This window comes from Oncorhynchus kisutch, linkage group LG9 (assembly GCF_002021735.2).
Source record: "Oncorhynchus kisutch isolate 150728-3 linkage group LG9, Okis_V2, whole genome shotgun sequence".
NCBI classification, from domain to species: Eukaryota; Metazoa; Chordata; class Actinopteri; order Salmoniformes; family Salmonidae; genus Oncorhynchus; species Oncorhynchus kisutch.
Window position 1 is genome coordinate 32,252,149 of NC_034182.2, and position 21,188 is coordinate 32,273,336.

The 21,188-nt window shown below is 42.9% G+C and overlaps 1 protein-coding gene across 7 annotated transcripts in view; it reads left to right on the plus strand.

Annotated features, from left to right (window-relative positions):
* The window catches only part of LOC109897047 (rap1 GTPase-GDP dissociation stimulator 1), a 63,871-nt gene that overhangs the window by 11,379 nt on the left and 31,304 nt on the right, over window positions 1-21,188 (plus strand). For 3 of the 7 annotated variants that reach the window (XM_031832439.1, XM_031832436.1, XM_031832437.1), the window contains 6 exons: window positions 4,140-4,250; window positions 6,187-6,309; window positions 8,272-8,397; window positions 12,665-12,811; window positions 17,082-17,210; window positions 17,545-17,670. In XM_031832439.1, the coding sequence (XP_031688299.1) occupies window positions 6,216-6,309; window positions 8,272-8,397; window positions 12,665-12,811; window positions 17,082-17,210; window positions 17,545-17,670 (622 nt within the window). In that variant the 5' untranslated portion in view covers window positions 4,140-4,250; window positions 6,187-6,215. The remainder of the gene's footprint in view (window positions 1-4,139; window positions 4,251-6,186; window positions 6,310-8,271; window positions 8,398-12,664; window positions 12,812-17,081; window positions 17,211-17,544; window positions 17,671-21,188) is intronic. The other 4 variants (XM_031832441.1, XM_031832442.1, XM_031832438.1 and 1 more) reach the window with 3 other exon arrangements.

Sequence of the window (21,188 nt, forward strand, 5' to 3'; positions counted from 1 at the left end):
TTGCTTCAATATAGCCACATAATTTCCTGCCTCATGATGCCATCTATTTTGTGAAGTGCACCAGTTCCTCCTGCAATAAAGCACCCCCACAACATGATGCTGCCACCCTCGTGCTTCATGGTTGGGATGGTGTTCTTTAGCTTGCAAGCCTCCCATTTTCCTCCAAACATAACAATGGTCATTATGGCCAAACAGTTCTATTTTTGTTTAATCAGACCAGAGAACATTTTTCCAAAAAGTACGATCTTTGTCCCCATGTGCAGTTGCAAACCGTAGTCTGGCTTTTTAATGCCGGTTTTGGAGCAGTGGCTTCTTCCTTGCTGAGCGGCCTTTCAGATTACGTCGATATAGGACTCGTTTTACTGTGGATATAGATACTTTTGTTCCTGTTTCCTCCAGCATCTTTACGAGGTCCTTTGCTGTTGTTCTGTGATTGATTTGCACTTTTCGCACCAAAGCACGTTCATCTCTAGGAGACAGAATGCGTCTCCTTCCTGAGCGGTATGACGGCTGCGTGGTCCAATGGTGTTTATTTTTGCGTACTATTGTTTGTACAGATGAACGTGGTACGTTCAGGCGTTTGGAAAGTGCTCCCAAGGATGAGCCAGACATGTGGAGGTCTACAATATATATTTTTTGATGTCTTGGCTGAATTTATTCAGATTTTTCCATGATGTCAAGCAAAGAGGCACGGAGTTTGAAGGTAGGCCTTGAAATACATCCACAGGTACACCTCCAATTGACTCAAATGATGTCAATTAGCCAATCAGAAGCTTCTAACACCATAACATCATTTTCTGGAATTGTCCAAGGCACAGTCAACTTAGTGTAAGTAAACTTCTGACTAGAGGTCGACCGATTATGATTTTTCAACATCGATACCGATTATTGGAGAACCAGAAATGCCGTTTAAAAAATAAATAATAATTATATTTGTAATAATGACAATTACAACAGTACTGAATTAACACTTAATATAATACATCAATAAAATCAATTTAGCCTCAAGTAGATAATGAAACATGTTCAATTTGGTTTAAATAATGCAAAAAGTGTTGGAGAAGAACGTAAAAGTGCAATATGTGCTATGTAAGAAAGCTAACGTTTCAGTTCCTTGCTCAGAACATGAGAACATATGAAAGCTGGTGGTTCCTTTTAACATGAGTCTTAAATATTTCCAGGTAAGAAGTTTTAGGTTGTAGTTATTATAGGACTATTTCCCTCTATACCATTTGTATTTCATTAACCTTTGACTATTGGATGTTCTTATAGGCACTTCATTACCAGTGTAACAGTATAGCCGTCCCTCTCCTCGCTCGAACCAGCAACACAACGACAACAGCCACCACATCGAAGCAGCGTTACCCATGCAGAGCAAGGGAAACAACCACCCCAAAGCTCAGAGCGAGTGATGTTTGAAACGCTATTAGCGCGCGCTAACTAGCCAGCCATTTCACTTCGGTCACACCAGCCTCATCTCGGAGTTGATAGGTTTTTAAGTCATAAACACCGCAATGCTTGACGCACAACGAAGAGCTGCTGGCAAAACGCACAAAAGTGCTGTTTGAATGAATGTTTACACACCTGCTTCTGCCTACCAGCGCTCAGTCAGATACTTGTATGCTCAGTCAGATTATATACAACACAGGACACGCTAGATAATATCTAGTAATATCATCAATCATGTGTAGTTAACTAGTGATTGATTGTTTTTTATAAGATTAATGCCAGCTAGCAACTTACCTTGGCTTACTGCATTTGCGTAACAGACAGTCTGTGGAGTGCAACGAGAGAGAGGCAGGTCGTTATTGCGTTGGACTAGTTAACTGTAAGGTTGCAAGATTGGATCCCCCGAGCTGACAAGGTGAAAATCTGTCATTCTGCCCCTGAACGAGGCAGTTAACCCACCGTTCCTAGGCCGTCATTGAAAATAAGAATGTGTTCTTAACTGACTTGCCTAGTTAAATAAAGATTAAATAAAGGTGTAAAAAAAAAATATATATATATATATATACATTTAAAAAATCTGCAAATCGGCACCCAAAAATACAGATTTCCGATTGTTATGAAAACTTGAAATCGGCCATTCCGATTAATCGGTCGACCTCTACTTCTGACCCACGGAAATTGTGCAACAGTGAGTTATAAGTGAAACAATTTTTCTGTAAGCAATTGTTGGAACGATGACTTGTCATGCAAAGTAGATGTCATAAGACTTGCCTAAACTATAGTTTGTTAACAAGAAATGTGTTGTGGTTGAAAAACGAGTTTTAATGACTCCAACCTAAGTGCATGTTGACTTCTGATGGGAAAACATGTTTTTTTATTAAGTTGAACATGCACTCTTTATAACAATGTTGGATGAGGTTACATGACCAAAAAGGTACTCATTTCATGAAGGACCCATTAATCCTTTTAATTTAAGAAGATGATAAGTAGAATCGTCAGTAGGCTGTCTTGACTCCTTGGAACAGAAAGTTAGGCCTAATGCTTATGGAGGATTGACTGGCCCTGTCACGTCTTTATGCAAACATTGCCTGTGTGTTTTATGACATGTTATGGGAACACCTGACTCAGGCCTCATTGGCTATAAGGAGGGACCCTGACAGATACCATAATCTGAAAGGCAAGAAAAATCCATTATAGAATGGAGGCCAGTCTGGAAAATGAAAGTCTCGTTTGACTGGTTTTAAAATGTCATACAATTTAATCCTAATCCTCACTGCACACAGGAGAACATCTGCGGGATGGGGAACGTCAGGGTCTTTGCTTTCTGTCTCTGTGTGTCACCGCACCTCCTCTTGGCCCCGTGCAGCCCAGAATCCAATTAGCTGAGCACTGTAACAGCTCCAGACACAAATCTCTAAATTATTAGTTGGCCCAGCATACCAGGTGTACTGTCTAGACACAGAGAATGTCCATTACGATAAGGACCCATCAAAGTACTGGCGGATCCCAACATGACTTGAACTCATTCATATTTTATTGACATGTTGGTGTTTACCCAGTGAGTATGTTGACGCAGTCGTAATGGTTTGATACCCGCTGCCTAGAGCTGGGACAATAAACCAAACATTTTAGGCGCTGGCCACTTATCGTGGACATTTTGCTGATATCGTTCATTATGATAAATAACCTATAGTACCCTACTAGAGAAATGTGAAGTTTGAAATGAAATACATTTGCTAATATGGGTGATTATGAACTTAATGTTCAATTTAGGGTTATGAAAATAGATAATTTTTTATGCAAAATAGATTTTTGTCCCTATTGCCCAGCTCTACCGCTGCCATGTGTCGGCTGTGCCCGAGGTTGTTGAGCTCCTCAGGGATGAGTTGTACATCCGCTCATGTCCTGATTTATACTAGGGCTCACCACTGTATGACCCCTAGACTGTCTATCATAGTGTTGTCTAGAGCTACCATTTGAGAGGGAGAATGAGGAAGGGAAGTGATGATGCAGCACAGAGCTGTGTGCATTCTTATTTGGTCTGAGGAGCCAAAAGGCTTAGATAGTCGGGGGGAAATCTTAAATTACAAAAATTATGCATGTTTTCAGGACAATTTGTCATGTTATGGGTCTCCCTTGACTTTGTAATACTGTTTGAGTCACTCCGATAGCGTAAGAACAAATCATAAGCCATGGCAACATTTTTTAGAATTGAAAGAAATTGGCTTTAAAATGGCAATTTTCTCCGCGGCCAAGAGATGTAAAAAAAATATGATTGTCAGTTGCCGACTGTGCCCAATACCACGACCCTGCCACGCCTCCCAGCTAAGCCCCATTTTGACCCAGAAACAATCCTGCTGTCTACTACCTTTTGTCTGTCTTGCTGTGTAGTAACGCTACTAAAACAGTGATTATAGACTACTTGTTTTGAGACACATTTTTATTCAGAATTCACAAAATCATGGATGGCGGATTTAGTTTTGCCTACATGTCTTCTCGTATAGTGTTTTATTGTGTGATATGACTTGTGGGTTGCTCTATACTGTATGGCCCAAGGTAGTTGTGGTCAAATGTAACATCCAGCCACAGTGTGTGATTTAAAAACGTTGAATAGCATAGGCTACCTTAGACCGAGGAGTAAATTGACACGTTAGGACGAGTGCTCATTCACTTTTTCCCTCCTCTCCCAGCAGATAACCTGAGCGACGCGTTGAAGAAGCTGAAGCTAGCCTCAGCGGACAGCGCCACAGACAGTGTGGAGAGCTGCCTGGACTGCTTGCTCAAAGCACTGGCCCACAACAGTAAGTTTGACCCTCACTCCTCAGAGTAAGTGAAATACACAGTACAGGATGGAGGAAATGGAGAGCCTAGTTAGACTATTTGGAGAACAAAAAAACATTCTAGTCACCAGGCTCACATTGTTTTTGTACAAGGCCTAAGAGAATATCTCAGTCAGTGTTATTCACAAACCTGTCTGTCCTCTTTCGTTTGGGAAACAACCAATATGGCTGAGAATTGCCAGTGCCGATACGGTATGTATCGCGATTCTCACGATTCTATATGTATTACGATTCGATACTGGTGATTTTATTGCGATTCAATGTTCCAAACATATTGATCACCATGTCTGCTGCAGAGGGAAAATGGAGATGCAGGAGAACAAGTTTTGATCAGTCATGGAAATAAAAGTCTGAGGATGATGCCCCTTCTAGTCTCTTTTGGCACAAGTGATGAACGTGCAATAGTCCGTTTGGGTGAGGAGATGGCCAAGAAAACCAAAAGGCCCACACTTTTGCCGATGCTACCTTTAGCCTAATAGTAAAAATCCAAGTGACTGTAATAATCAGTTCATTGATTAACCCTGCAGGTCTAAGAACTTAGATCGCAACATCTACTAAGCTAACATATGGAATTGTTTTAAGATGGTCATAAAATGTACTGTTTAAGCTAGATATTTTATCTTTTTAAATGAAACATTGAATTTGAGCTTTACTGCTATAGCCCATAGAAACGGATTGAATTACACATTTGTATATGACAAAACACAGTCAAAATGTATTGTAATGAATATGGTTTTGAAGTGTCTGTCCTATGTCTGAGAGAGATAAGACAACTCTGCCATTTTTAGACCTGTTTGGTTACTTCATTTGTGGCACTTTTACCCCCTATGCACGTGGTGCTATTTTTACAGCCTGGTACCAGGTTACCTTCAGACTACTCCCCTTAAGCTTGTGTGCGTCGTAGAGAAAAATAACTGACACCTTTGTGTGTGTGTGTGAGAGTCTCCCCTTTGTAGCTCAAACGGTTCTGGTTTTAAAGACTATTTTCTTGTGTAGAAAAACAGCTTTTAGAAGCCTCATGTCATGGAATAGGCACACACACACGCATTTATAATGGCGGAAAGAGGGGGTTGAGTTGCAGCCCCTACAAGAAACGGTAACTTGCATAAATACACAGGTAGCTTTTCAACATGTGACGCCTGGTTGCCTAGGGGCGGCCGGTTGCCTAGGGGCGGCCGGTTGCCTAGGGGCGGCCGGTTGCCTAGGGGCGGCCGGTTGCCTAGGGGCGGCCGGTTGCCTAGGGGCGGCCGGTTGCCTAGGGGCGGCCGGTTGCCTAGGGGCGGCCGGTTGCCTAGGGGCGGCCGGTTGCCTAGGGGTTGGAGCGCTGGTCTAGTAACCGGAAGGTTGCTAGATCAAATCCCCGAGCTGCCAAGGAAAAAACTGTCGTTCTGCCCCTGAACAAGGCAGTTAACCCACTGTTCCTACGCTGTCATTGTAAATAAGAATTTGTTCTTCACTGACTTGCCCAGTTAAATAAAGGTAAAATAAAAAAATAAAAAATTGGCTAAGAGGTTAATAATAATTTCAGGGCTGCACTGTCGTCCCGCTGGTAATTTGATTTATATGGGCCATTTTCTGGAGCTTGGTTTAGGATGATCATAAATAACCCCAAAAATGGAATGACCTGGATGGGAAGGGATTAACTGCCTCTCCTTACCCAACTCACCACATGGCTCTTTTTCAATTAATCCTTCCTCAATTCCCTACAGTCTTTCTACTTTCCTCTTTCTCAAAAAGCATTCGAAGGTGAGATGGGAGATAACTTGGATCTTCTCCAATATGGTTGAAAGGGCCAAGGGGATAGGATGCAAGGAATCAATGAAAGACAAATTGAGATGGAGCCCTCATCTTCTTTTTTTTTCAACTGTTCACCTCCTTTCTCCCCTCTTCCTCCTAGATGCTAATGCCAGTGAGAAGGTCCAGGAGATGGGCGTTCTCTCCCTGCTTCCCACCCTGCTGGCCCCACAGTCCTCCTGCACCCCCAAAGTAGCCAACATCATAGCTGAGGTGGCCAAAAATGGTGAGGCTCCCTCCGCTTGGTTTCTCCACACCTCATCTCATCCTCTCCAGGAAACACAATTCTCCTCATCTTGTCTGTATACCATTTATTTTTTATATATTTTTTTAAAGGTTTTATTATATTCTCAGCTTTGTGTGTCTGTCATACAGTGGCGGTTTAGCATACATCTGTATTTCTCATTTAATTGTCATTATCTTAATTTTGTTATTTTAATGGGATTGTGATTTATCTAGTTGTGGGCTGATGGTGAAGATTATGGATGATTCTCTTAAAGACGATCAATCTTAGACAGTCACTTATGGGTGATTATTCTATAGATGTTTGCTGTGTAGCCTAGATTGTGGTCTAGTCCCTTTGCTCATTTCTGTTTATTCACGCCACTCCCCATAAGCAATTCTGCCTTTACCCATTCCAACGGCAACAGATGGCTTCAGTCTCTCTAACAGAAGGCACCATAGGAGACCTGTCTGTTGGTGTTGCCATCCGTCTTGCTTTCCTAGACGGTAGTCGTTTTCACACAACGTCAGCACAGTGAATCATGCATTTACTTCCTGCCATACTGTAGCTTGATCAAGGGAAAATGCACAGCAGTGAGTGGCTCGTTTTGAGATTCAGGAGCTCGTAAGATCTAGTTGAGATTAGGTTGATTGATTCGTTCTAACCTCTAAGGCATTCATAACGCTCACAGAAGCACTTACTTAATAGACATGAAATAACATTTGCATTGTGCCCTATTTAAAGCTTTATACTAAGGTTGAGATTGGGCATTCAAATAAGTTGATGGCTTCTTGACGCTCCAATTGTAGAGAAGTCACACATTTTCTTAGCCACATGTTGGACTCAAGCAGTCTTCCATTAGCAATGTGGCAGATTACAGTATGCAGGCCTCTCAACTTGCATACTGCAGTTACAGCAACAACTGGGCCATACTAAGTGCTTTTAGAGTAATTTATGAGTGGGTTTCAGGGAAGGCAGGCGCAGAGTTGAAAGGAAGTGACTTGAGAGTTGGGGGAAGACAAGTCTAACATAATGAATGGATCGCTGCCTGCTGATGTGCCAGCCTGAGACTTGGCACCAACCCGCTGGCATTTTATCTGTCAGAGGCCCCGGAATTGTCTATGCCCAGTCCACAGTGGAAGGCTTACTGTGTGAAAGATACTGGACTAAAATAACCTTTTTCTTGCTAACCTGAGTGTTTAAGCACTTTTATTTAAAACCTAGTCAGTATTATATGAAGGTTTTCTGTATTGGGCAGAACTTTAGGGCTGCCTTAAATGTATTTCTGACAAGGATCCAGAGTTGTTTCATCCAGTTTAACTTTTTTTTTTTTAAATATGCATTCATATAAAAATGGTCAAATGTGGATGCACTTAGGACGCATCCAGTCTTCCATTGACTAATCAATTGGAATTTGGCACACACAGTATATTTCTGAGCAGATTGGAGGTTATAGTGAAATCCATTTAAATTCCAGTCAAACCAGCAAACTAACTGAAACGCATTCTCTGAATGACAAAATCCCCCGAAAATAACTGGTCCACCTTTCAGTCAATTTCAACTTGATTTTAAATTTCATCTCCTTTAATCGAGACATAATGGACCATGAAGGTAGGAGTAGGGTGAAGTTTCCCCTAGATACAGATCATGGGGCGGCAGGGTAGCCTAGATTAGAGCGTTGGACTAGTAACCGGAAGGTTGCAAGTTCGAATCTGAGCTGACAAGGTACAAATCTGTCGTTCTGCCCCTGAACAGACAGTTAACCCACTGTTCCTAGGCCGTCATTGAAAATAAGAATTTGTTCTTAACTGACTTGCCTAGGTAAATAAAAATGGGTCATTTTTTAAAATTTCCCCCACTAATGTGTAAGATTGGGGATGGAGAAGTTTATCCCAGGTCTGTACGGTTGGTAAACTTCACCCTGGAGCCTAATTGCTAATCCTGACTGCTTCCTCTCCCCTCCAGAGTTCATGCGGAGCCCCTGTGTGGAGGCAGGCCTCATCCCTCCCCTGGTGCAGCTGCTCCACTCCAAGGACCAGGAGGTGCTGCTGCAGACAGGCCGCGCCCTGGGCAACATCTGCTATGACAGCCGTAAGTTCATCCTGCTATAGGTCTCCCTCTCAAAGGCTTCTCTTACACATTTCGTATAGGTTTCCTTTCAACATTTGTCATAGGCCAGTTGGAAAAGGAATCGGTGTCTATGGGTTCCGCCATAATTATTATAATTTATGGGAAGGGGAGGTCAACTTTTATAAGAAAGGGGGACTGCATCTTGCCTAGGTGTAATTATAGGGGAAGTACTGAATTGACTTTTCCTTTCAACTGGCCCTCCTCTCTTCCCTCTCCCCTCCCAGAGGTGCTTAATTGCATCATACAGGGGAAACAGGTGTCAGCGGATTCTAAACAGACTGTTAGCATTATCTGCTCTTTTTGATGACATTGGTCTGCTGAAAATCTGTTTAGTCTTAGTTCATCATAATATAATGCGATATAACCTGTTTCTCATCTGGATATATTGGAGGTGAGGAATACTCTGGCCAGCTGTAAATTGGAATACTCTGGCCAGCTGTAAATTGGAATACTCTGGCCAGCTGTAAATTGGAATACTCTGGCCAGCTGTAAATTGGAATACTCTGGCCAGCTGTAAATTGGAATACTCTGGCCAGCTGTAAATTGGAATACTCTGGCCAGCTGTAAATTGGAATACTCTGGCCAGCTGTAAATTGGAATACTCTGGCCAGCTGTAAATTGGAATACTCTGGCCAGCTGTAAATTGGAATACTCTGGCCAGCTGTAAATTGGAATACTCTGGCCAGCTGTAAATTGGAATACTCTGGCCAGCTGTAAATTGGAATACTCTGGCCAGCTGTAAATTGGAATGCTCTGGCCAGCTGTAAATTGGAATACTCTGGCCAGCTGTAAATTGGAATACTCTGGCCAGCTGTAAATTGGAATACTCTGGCCAGCTGTAAATTGGAATACTCTGAGGTCACTACCAGTATGATATTGTCTGTGCTTCACCCCATTATCAATATGAAATCCATATTTCATATGTGGACTAGCAAGAGGCTTCGCTAGGCAACTCGGTCACTATTGTCCCGTGTGGCTGTTGGTATAGCATGGTGCTTGCAACGCCAGGGTTGTGGGTTCAATTCCCACGGGGGACCAGTGCGAAAATGTATGCACTGAATACTGTAAGTCGCTCTGGATAAGGGCATCTGCTAAATGACTAAAATGTCAAATGTACTATTGAGAATTTCTGTCCGTTTCAAGAGGCGACGGAGTGGCAGTCATAATCATTCTAGCCCAGAGCTCCTGCCACATTTCTTTCCCCAGACAGACACCTCTGAGACCTATGTCTGTCACACAAAGGTAAAACTGCTTACAATCACTTCCCCCGATGCCTCTAGAATAAAAAAAATGTAGGTGACTTTATCAAGTGTTGTCGTGAATTCATTTGAGGGGAAAATGTCATTGTCGGGTTTTGCTGAGTGGTTAGTGGTCTGTGTTGGGTCGAGGCCTTAATGGCAGCTGTTGTTTCTGGGGCATTGTTTCCCAGATGTCTGTGGTTTGATAGAATCAGAAAGAGTTTGATTGTGGGGGCAATTGGTGAAGCCTTTTTTTTGGCATGGTGGCAGAAGTGTGTGTCTGTCAGTCAGAGCTGCAGCTGTTTTCAACTCTTAATAGGGACACCACTGAAGAAATCAGTTTAGAGGGAGTCTGTAGCTGTCTGGTTGCTCCGGGTTCTGGCCTTTTCAAAATGTAATCAACCTAGCAACAACCCTACCACTTCAACTGCCAATTGCATTCATACAACTTCCAGACCTAGCAACAGAAAAACAGTGCCAGCATTTTGTCCGTTGTCCACTAATGCCATCCAGATTCCAGCCAGTTTTAGTCCTTCTCCCTTGCTTTCTCTTTTTTGTCTCTTTCTCCTGCACTCTCTCTCTCTCCAGTCTATGCACACACACACACACACACACACTTGCGCTCACACTTTTTTTTCTCTGTCTTCCTCTCTCTCCCCTCCTTTCTCTTCCTGTCCATGGTCGAGTGTTAAGGAAGTGGGCAGGTGTCCCAACCAGGTTGAGGTTGGATGTGGGGGTCGTGGTTGGCTGTGGACTAGCAAGGTCGTGGTTGGCTGGTATCAGGAGACTAGAGGCGAACCAGTCTGTGCATGTCCACGAACGGGATGACTGATCACTTAACACTTCCTCTGCCAGCAAGCCAGCTACGCTCCAGACACCCCATTCTGGCTGCCACCGCCATGCACACATAACACTGTATAATGTGTTGTGTTTCTGTGTTAAAACCGCTAGTACAGACAATGATATACTGACAAGGCCCATAACGCTTCCTCTGCTAGCTACACTCCAGACATCCCCATATAGTCTGCCGCCGTCAAGCGCACACTGTGTCGATATGTTCCTATGTTGGCTAACGCAACGCTTGTACAGACGTTTCTGTTGACTTTACGATGTCCAGCGTTGGCGTACTGTCACAGGATGTGGCTTGTAATTTCACAAAGGGAAAATACTCTTCCATTCCTTAATTAGTGTTTATCTACTTTGACAAGGACATTATCCCCAATTCTGAGTTCTAAGAAAAGTCATTAATTCCTGGCCTGTAGTCTGTGGAAATTCAACCAGAATAGGATGCTAAACATTAGGAACACCTTCCTAATATTGAGTTGCACCCCCTTTTGCCCTCAGAACAGCCTCAATTCATCGGGGCATGGACTCTAGGTGTCGAAAGCGTTCCACATTTCTTGACACAAACCGGTGCACCTGGCACGTAGTACCGTACCCCGCATTCAAAGGCCCTTAAATATTTTGTCTTGCCCATTCACCCTCTGACTGGCACTCATACAATCCATGTCTCAAGGCTTAAACATCTTTCTTTAACCAGTCTCCTCTTAATCTACACTGATTTTGAAGTGACTTTAACAAGTGGCATCAATAAGCGATTGTTGCTTTCACCTGGTCAGTCAATGTCATGGAAAGATGTTCTTAATGTTTTGTACACTCAGCGTATCTATCAGACCACGTGGCCCTCCTCCGGGCTCTGGTCTTTCATGCTACATTTTCTCTTGGCACATCAAGCACTCATTGTCTACGCGATGTCTGCAGGCAAAGGTGACGTCCTTAAAGTTCAAACCCTAACCTCAGGAGCACCAACAAATCTCCATTTTAGTTGACCACAACTAGCATTGTTAACCACGTTTCTATCACAGGTGAGGTTGAGTCCTATTTCGGTTCATCTTTTTTAAAGATCGGATTTGCATGGCTGTAGTCGATTATGTCGAGCAGTATCCCACAAAAGTACTGTAATCCTGTAGTAATGTGGTGCTAATTCAGGTTACTCAATGAGGCCTCTGCTAAAAACGATTTCATAAAAACAGACTAGTCACTTGGTATGACATAACTTCAACTCCCATGGTCCCAAGGCTGTCTGGTTTTCAGTTCCCAAGATGTGGCCTTTTATTTGCACAAAGAGAACAGCCGTTTTGTGTCTCCTCAATTCAGCTGAGTTTCATCACTCCACCTCTATGTGTTTGCTGTTCAGTCATGCTCATTTGCATAACATGACTCAACTACATTCTGTTTAGCTGGACTCTAGTATGGTTGTTGCTACCACTATTAACTATACTGTGTGCGAGCTTGACAGTGATTCTGACAAGTGACAAATGATTGTCCACCAATTAAGGCTGTATATTTTGAGTTAATCGGAAGATTTGCTGTGATTAATCGTGACTAATTGCAAATTCAGAATTTGATCAAATTGAACTGTAATTTACAATTTTTTTAATAGATTTTTTGATACGAAAAGCATTACAAGAATATTGACGTGTCTTATGTCCAAAGTAACAGTAAGCGAAATCAAGGAAAATGTATAAGGCATACTTTTTTTTTACCTCAATGTCGACTTCAGACATCACATTTATTGTTTTTAGCTGTATAGATGTATTTTAGTGCGTTTTGAATGCTTTCAGGCTACGATTAATCGCAAAAGAAAGGAGTGCACTAAAATGACAAACTGGAGTTACATGATTAACTCTGCCAGCCCTACTTGGGTGGGCATGACCAAAAACACACTGGAATTATGTCACAACTCCCAGTTCTGTATGAGCTTTGGTAATGCTAGTTATTTTAATTTTATATTTTTGCCTCTCCTTTTCCATGTTCTGATGAATCATTATTATTTATGGTTATATTTAAATAGCATTTTTGTGATTGTGGATTTTATTTAATTTTTTACTGCTTGCTTAACTTTCTCTCTATTGATTTATTTTCCAGGTTGCTTGTTGTGATTTGTGTTTTTTCTTTGTTGATGTCCCCCTGACCTCTTTGTTTTGCAGATGAGGGCAGGAGTGCAGTTGACCAGGCGGGAGGGGCTCAGATAGTAGCTGGACACATAAAGTCACTGTCCCAAAATACTGACCCGGACAATGGAAAGCTCTTGACTGTCTTTTGTGGCATGCTGATGAACTATAGCAATGAAAATGGTAATAACAAACTCCCCCCGGATAAACTAAATTAACCAATCTGAACAGTGTAAACTTTTTAAAGAATTAATCTAAGAGATAAAGTGATGTTTTATTGTCACATACACTGGATAGGTGCAGTGAAATGTGTTGTTTTACAGGGTCAGTTATAGTATTACGGCACCCCTGGAGGAAATTAGTGTTAAGTGCCTTGCTCAAGGGCACATCAACAGATTTTTCACCTTTTCGGCTCGGGTATTCAAACCATTGACCTTTCAGTTGCTGGCCCAATGCTCTAACCGCTAGGCTACCTGCCACCCTACTTTGGCAGTGTTGGTGACTGTACTAAACGTCATGTTGACAGCTTTTATCCAGTCTTAAAGTGATAGTTTACTTAAAAATGAAAGTTTTGTCTGATATTTTCAGACCTCAAATGTAATTAATGGCGAAACGAGTCCACGTCCCAGGCCATCTGTTGTGCTTGTTTATGTGGACCTCCATTAGCTTTTGCAGCTGCTATATGCCTCAAATCCAAACGAATTGTTATTTCCATATAGCTGAATCTACACAACTGGGACTTTGTAATAGATGGTGTAGGGCATGGACTCATTAGCTGACTGTTTTTGAAGTCTAAAAATGTCTTGACAAATTTAGATTTTAGCCAATGTTCAAGTTTTATATTACTCAGCCTTTACTCACCATGGTGACAGGAGCTAGTGATAAAGAGGATTGTTCAATATCTGTTCCCTGGAGAGTGGTCTGTCTGCTTCAAGTCCACTTCCATTGCTTTCTATTGTATCTTGCTTGAGGCCTTGGTAATTTTCCTCTTAAAGCAGTGACTGCTTGTCCTTGTAATTGGTGGTAGGTGGTGATGGTGTCCATACAGCTTATACTGCAGCCATTTCTTCCCCTTTACACAGGACTCTCTTGTTTTCTAGTTAGATTGCCTATTCTCCCACAACCCTCCTTGCTAAGCCTATATGGTCTATCCAGGTGCAAGGTCCGGCGTAATCAATATGGATCACTTCTGCTGTCAACCTTCCAGCACCTGTTCCAGTTTAATTAGGCCGCGTTCCAAATGGGACCCTATTCCTTACATGGTGCACTACTTTTGACCAGAGAATAGGGTGCCATTTTGGACTCGTGCATAGACTCACCATAAAATATGAATTTTCATTCAAATGAACACATTGTTTAGAACCGTTTAACTGTGCTAGCTAATTAACTAGTCTTGTTGTGATGCAATGATTTTGCCACTGGGGATTAGCAGTGACTCATTTTCCTTTGCAAGTCACTTTACTGCACAACTCTTAACCCTACCTTTTCAAGGGTAGACTCTGCAATATGACATCATACACAGCGGGGGTGGGGGGGGACTTCCTGCTTACAGACATCAACAACAAATCAAATCTACCAAAACAGCCACTATTGACTCTTCCCAATGTGCGTCCTCACTTGAAGCCTGCCCACATTGGGAAGAGACAATAGTCAAGTGTCAGTCTTGCCAGATTTGAAATTGGTTGAGGTCGGTAAGCAGGAAGTCATCCCACTGGGTATGATGTCATTGCTGAGTCTACATGTAAAACATTTCAAGTAGCTGCTGTGGAACCCTCATCAAATTGGATTACAAAAAGTTGAGTTTTGGTCTTATTTTGTTCCCCAGGAGTGTATTCACTAGTGACCTCATCACAGATTCTGCACGTAAACTGAAGAATCTGTTGCGGCGGTGTAGAATGCGTAGGATAATGAGCAGCGTTAATTCTTGTGTTTAGACCCAGAATTGCCATAGCTGATCAAATTACGCAATATTTTAGTTCTGGGTTAAGTGAGATTACTAGGAACCAAACTGAAGTAAATGGGCCGAAACGGAGTTGTAGCTGAATTTGTTCCATAAACTGTTTATGAATTTTTCTGATGCAAAACAATTTTGTAACAGTTGCATGAATGAAAACACCCCAGGCTGGTTAGTGGTGTTGTGACAGGGATGCTCGGTGAGTGTTTATGCCCCTTTCGTCTACGTTCTAACCCTGATGTTCCACGACGTACTGCTCCTCTCTGAATAATGTAAAGGATTAATGAATGGGCCAAGTTCTATAACTTTCTCTCCTCCGTGGGGGCAAGATGCATATTTCTTCTCCTGTACGGTCTCTGACCAGTCCAAGGTCACTCACCAACTCTTTTGTCCTCCCGTTGAAAATAGACTGAGAATTTAAATGTGAGCAAAAATGTGGCGTTCAGGGGAGGTACATGCAAGTCAGCGACAACTTTTGTTCTTTTCCCCCAATCAAACATGGAGCTAGGAGGATTTTCTTCGTAAACCTAATGATCTGGGATCAGATCATCAGACATTAAACAGTGCTGTGGTTACACAGAAATAGAGTTAGTAGAACGGCCATCCCCGTTCAAGTCAATGTTCCACGATGTGTGGAATTCTGTTTCCATGCGAGTTACTACTTCCGGTGACACTGACATTTAGCCTCAGCTGCCAAGCACCGCTATCACTGCACTAAATCAAACCATTTCACGGAGCTCAGCAAAGCCTGATTTGACTTAAGTCAAATCAGATTCAAATATCTCACACACAGAAATGTTTTGACTCCATTAGTCAGTTATGGTTGGTTGTGGCCTCCAATCTGTTTAACTTTGAATAAGGCCATTTGTTTTTATTGCTGCTCCATGAAAGGCATGCTTGAGAAAACGAGACATACTTCATGTACCGGTAGCCTCTATACCAAAGTTGAGAAAATAATGTAAGTAAATGTAATAACAAAGTGTGTAACATAACTGCCTAGTGCAATTATGTCCTGCTCAACACTGTTTATAAATTTCATTTATTAAATTAAGTTTGAATTATTTAGCACGAGGTTAGGTGTGAAATGTAGCCTAGAGTTGTTTCCAAGCCCTGTCATCGGCTACAATAAAACAAACGCTGTCTCAAATGTCACCACTCAAAAGGCTGAAAGAGTTGATGGTTGAAAATAATACATACAAATACCGCATGCTCTACACGTCCTTGGAACGGTGAAGAGGAGAGAAACCGCCTTCTCTACGCTGAGATACGGAATCTAACACGTCAGAGTAATGGAGTTGGTCTGCTCTGCGCACCACAGCGAGGGCCGGAGCATTTTTGCAATTACACAATGCAAATGAGTTTGTGGCCGCCAGCGGCCCATTTCCTTCAGCTGGCTGTTTGTAAACTGTCACCACAGCTAATATAACCTTCATTAACATTGATAGACGCTCTGCACGTCCACTGGTTTTTACAGCGTCCGTGCAAGTTGACCAAATAGAAATCAATATTTTTGTGTAAATGTAAACTTTGACCCAAGTTGGTTTATGTTTCTGGAATTCGCTCTTCTCTTGTAGGCCTGCTTGTGTCGAGGCCTATTGTGGATTATGGTTAGGATCTAATGTTTTGAGTGAATAACAGTTCTGGCGGATGACAATTGATGGTGGTTGTTTTTAATAAGTACCAGCAAAAAATGTCAGCTTGTATTTCAGAGAGAACCATTAATAATTCACTAATATAACTATTTTTCAATTGGTTTACTTCCTTTTCTCACTCACTCGCTTCCCCTCCTTCCTTCCTTCTAGCCTTTTATCGTCTACCTCATCACTTTCCCATTCTTTTCTTTAACTTTTTCTTCTTGTACCCTCTCTCTCTCCGCCCATTTTGTCAGTATTGGTAGTCTCTTAAAGTCAACTTAATCAACTCTTTTTCTTATCTTTCCTCTAGGCTCTTCTAGCTGGTTTTCCAGAGCTCACTACAACCAGGGAAATACATCTGCACTCAGATGTCCTGTATATGAAAAAAATATATACTGTATAGCTAGTCTACATTTAGCAAATGGTAGTTGAAATGTGCAAATTTGTTTCCTTGTTTGCATGAACTAATTTCCCTTTTTTAGAAATGGCCTTTTTATAATCCTCTTGAGACTTGATTTCAAGACGTTTGGCTTTATACATTCCATTAGCTTTTCCACTTCTAATTATATTATTGACTAGTGTGGGTGTGTGTTTTCTGGCAGAGCAAAGCTGGCAGACAGACTTTTTCATAGCCCAATGTATCTCTCTACGTTTTAGGGCTGAGACAATAGTGCCTTTATAAATTACACACACACACACACACACACACACACACACACACACACACATCAGGGTGTTTCTGTTTAGTTAATTTGCCTAACACTGCCCACCCTGATCTTTGTGGCCTTATTGTAATTCAACCTCCCAAACACTAGATGGCAGTACTCTTACCTATCCTCTGATCTCCTCTGTGTGTCCTTTCCAGACTCCTTGCAGGCCCAGCTGATCAACATGGGCGTGATCCCCACCCTGGTGAAGCTGCTGGGGCTCCACTCAGACAACACGGCTCTTACAGAGATGTGCCTCATCGCTTTCGGAAACTTGGCTGAGCTCGGTGGGTATTGAGTAGAATACTGCTTCCACCCCGCCATTCTGGACTTAGTTCAGCTTTATACCATGCTTTCTGGGGCCTGGGCTTTGAGCATAAAAAATGGTCAAGCCCCAATAAAAGTTGCGCTGTGGACTCTCCTGTCATTCACATATTTTGTAAGTCCATGGACAGAACTGATTCCGGTGTGTATGTCTTTAGCATGGTGCCGAATCTTTGATCGTTATCATGCCGTAAGCTCGGCATGAAAATGAATGAACACAGAAGTAGGCCTGTGCACAAACCGACTGGACCAGTCATTTCATCTTGATTTAACTTGATTTTTTTCCCGTCTCTGCAGAGTCCAGTAAGGAACAGTTTGCCTCCACGAACATCGCTGAGGAGCTGGTACGTCTGTTCCAGAAGCAGGCAGAGCACGAGAAGAAGGAGATGATCTTTGAGGTCCTGGCTCCACTCGCTGAGAATGGTAATTCAATACAACTTTTTCTTTATCCCCACAGGGGCAATTAAGACCGGCAAGTCAGGTTATAAATATGAAATATATATTACCTTCGGAAAGTATTCAGACCCCTTGACTTTTTCTACATTTGTTACGTTGCAGCATTCTAAAATGATTAAATAAAATACTATCATCAGCAAGCTACACACAATAACCAATAATGACACAGCAAAAACAGGTTTTTGAATTTTTTGCAAATTTATATAAAATATAAAAACACCTTATTTACATAAGTATTCAGGCCCTTTGCTATGAGACTTGAAATTGAGATCCGGTGCATCTTGTTTCCATTGATCATCCTTGTGATGTTTCTACAACTTGGAGTCCACCTGAGGTAAATTCAATTGATTGGACATCATTTGGAAAGGCACCCACCTGTCTATATAAGGTCCCACAGTTGACAGTGCATGTCAGAGCAAAAACCAAGCTATGAGGTCCAAGGAATTGTCCGTAGAGCGCTGAGACAGGATTGTGTCGAGGCACAGATCTGGGGAAGGCTACCAAAACATTTCTGCAGTATTGAAGGTCGCCAAGAACACAGTGGCCTCCATCATTCTTAAATGGAAGAAGCTTTGAACCACCAAGACTCTTCCTAGAGCCGGCCACCCGGCCAAACTGAGCAATCGGGGGAGAAGGGCCTTGGTCAGGGAGGTGACCAAGAACATGGTGGTCACTCTGACAGAGCTCCATAGTTCCTCTGTGGAGATGGGAGAATCGTCCTGAAGGACAAGTGGCCAGACCGAAGCCGCTTCTCAGTAAAAAGCACATGACAGCCCGCTTCGAGTTTGCCAAAAGGCACCTAAAGACTCAGACCATGAGAAACGAGATTCCCTGGTCTGATTAAACCAAGATGTAACTCTTTGGCCAGAATGCCAAGCTTCATGTTTAGAGGAAACCTGGCACCCATCCCTACGGTGAAGCATGGTGGTGGCAGCATCATGCTGTGGGGATGTTCTTCAGTGGCAGGGACTGGGAGACTGGTCAGGATCGAGGCAAAAGTGAATGGAGCAAAGTACGGAGATTCTTGTTGAAAACCTGCTCCTACAGAGGGCTCAGGACCTCAGACTAAGTTGACGGTTCACCTTCCAACAGGACAACGACCCTAAGCACACAGCCAAGACAACGCAAGAGTGGCTTCGGGACAAGTCTGAATGTCCTTGAGTGGCCCAGCCAGAGCCTAATCTTGAACCCAATCAAACATCTCTGGAGAGAGCTGAAAATAGCTGTGCAGCGACGCTCCCCATGCAACCTGATATATCTTGAGAGGATCTGCAGAGAAGAATTGTAGGAAGTCTCCAAATACAGGTGTACCAAACTTGTAGCATCATACCCAAGAAGACTCAAGGCTGTATCACTGCCAAAGTTACTTCAGCAAAGTACTGAGTAAAGGGTCTGAATTATTATGTAAATGTGATAGCAGTTTTTATATATAAATTTGCACACAAACTTGACTCTGGGTTCGCGCCCAGGCTCTGTCACAGCCGGCCACGACCGGAAGGTCTGTGGGGCGATGCACAATTGGCCTAGCGTTGTAAGGTTAGGGAGGGTTTGGCCGGTAGGGATATCCTTGTCTCATCGCGCACTAGCGACTCCTGTGGCGGGCCGGGCGCAGTGCACGCTAACCAGGTCGCCAGGTGCACGGTCTTTCCTCCGACACATTGGTGCGGCTGGCTTCCGGGTTGGATGCGTGCTGTGTTAAAAAGCAGTGCGGCTTGGTTGGGTTGTGTTTCGGAGGACGCGTGGCTTTCGATCTTCTTCTCTCCCGAGCCCGTATGGGAGTTGTAGCGATGAGACGAGATAGTAGCTATTAACAATTGGATACCACAAAATTGGGGAGAAAAGGCGGTAAAAAATGTTGAAAAATAACTTGTCATTATGGGGTATTGTGTGTGAATTTGATGAGGGGGGGAAAAAACAATAGCCTTATTCTAAAATGTGTCATGTAACAATGTGGATAAAGTCAAGGGGTCTGAATACTTTCTGAATGCACCATATATACAAAGTATGTGGACACCCCTTCAAATGAGTGTATTCTGCTATTTCAGCCACACCTGTTGCTGACAGGTGTATAAAATCAAGCACACAGCCATGCAATCTCAATAGACCAACAATGGCAGTAGAATGGCATTATTGAAGAGCTCAGTGACTTTCAACGTGGCACCGTCATAGGATGCCTTTCCACCTTTCCATCAAGTTCGTCAATGTCTGCCCTGCTAGAGGTGCAAAACGTCTAGGAGTAACAACAGATAATTCGCAAAGTGGTAGGCCACACAAACTCACAGAATGGGACCGCTGAAATGCGTAGCGAGTACAAATCGGCGGTAGTGAGTTTCGTAACCGAGTTCCACACTGGAAGCAACATCGGCACAAGAACTGTTTGTGAGGAGCTTCATGAAATGGGTTTCCATGGCCGAAAAGCCGCACACAAGTCTAAGATCACCATGCACAATACCAAGCTTCGGCTGGAGTGGTGTAAAGCTCACCGCCATTGGAAACTCTTTCTCTGGAGTGATGAACCACGCTTCACCATCAGAGTCTGACGGATTAATCTGGGTTTGGCAGATGCCAGGAGAACGCTACCTGCCCCAATGCGTAGTGCCAACTAAGGGAATAATGGTCTGGGGCTGTTTTTTTCAAGGTTCGTGCTAGGCCCCTTACTTCCAGTGAAGGATAATCTTAAAGCTACAGCATACAATGACGTTCTAGAGGATTGTGAGCTTTCAACTTTGTGGCAACAGTTTGAGGAAGGCCCTTCCCTGTTTCAGCATGACAATGCCCTGTGCACAATGCGAGGTCCATACAGAAATAGCTTGTCGAGATTGGTGTGGAAGAACTTGACCTGCCTTCACAGAGCCCTGACTTCAACCCCATCTAACACCTTTGGGATGAATTGGTACACCGGCTGCAAGCCAGGTCTAATCGCCTAATGTCAGTGCCTGACCTCACTAATGCGCTTGTGGCTGAATGGAAGCAAGTTCCCGCAGCAATGTTCCAACATCCTAGTTGAAAGCCTTCCCAGAAGAATGAAGGCCGTTTATAGCAGCAAAGGGGGGACCAACTCCATATTAATACTGAGGATTTTGGAATGCGATGTTGGACAAGCAGGTGTCCACGTACTTTTGGTAATGTAGTGTAGCTGCGAGCAGCAATAATTGTGGTTCACAGGATGACAAAGGGAACAAGATCAGTTGGGGAACAAAGCAAGCAGTCCATGTAGGAACTCTTCCTTTATGTGCAATCAGTGAAAGCATTACCATGTTTTTCTCAATACCACAACGATGACACAAATCAAGTTTAGTCTAGTGCTGAAGAAACACATTTTATTGGTCACATTCACGTTCAGCAGATGTTATTGTGGGTCTAGTGAAATGCTTGTGCTTCTCGCTCCGACAGTGCAGTAATATCTAACGAATTACACAACATGTACACATCGAAGTAGGAATGAATGAAGACTCTTTACATATATGGACGAGTGATGTCGGAGA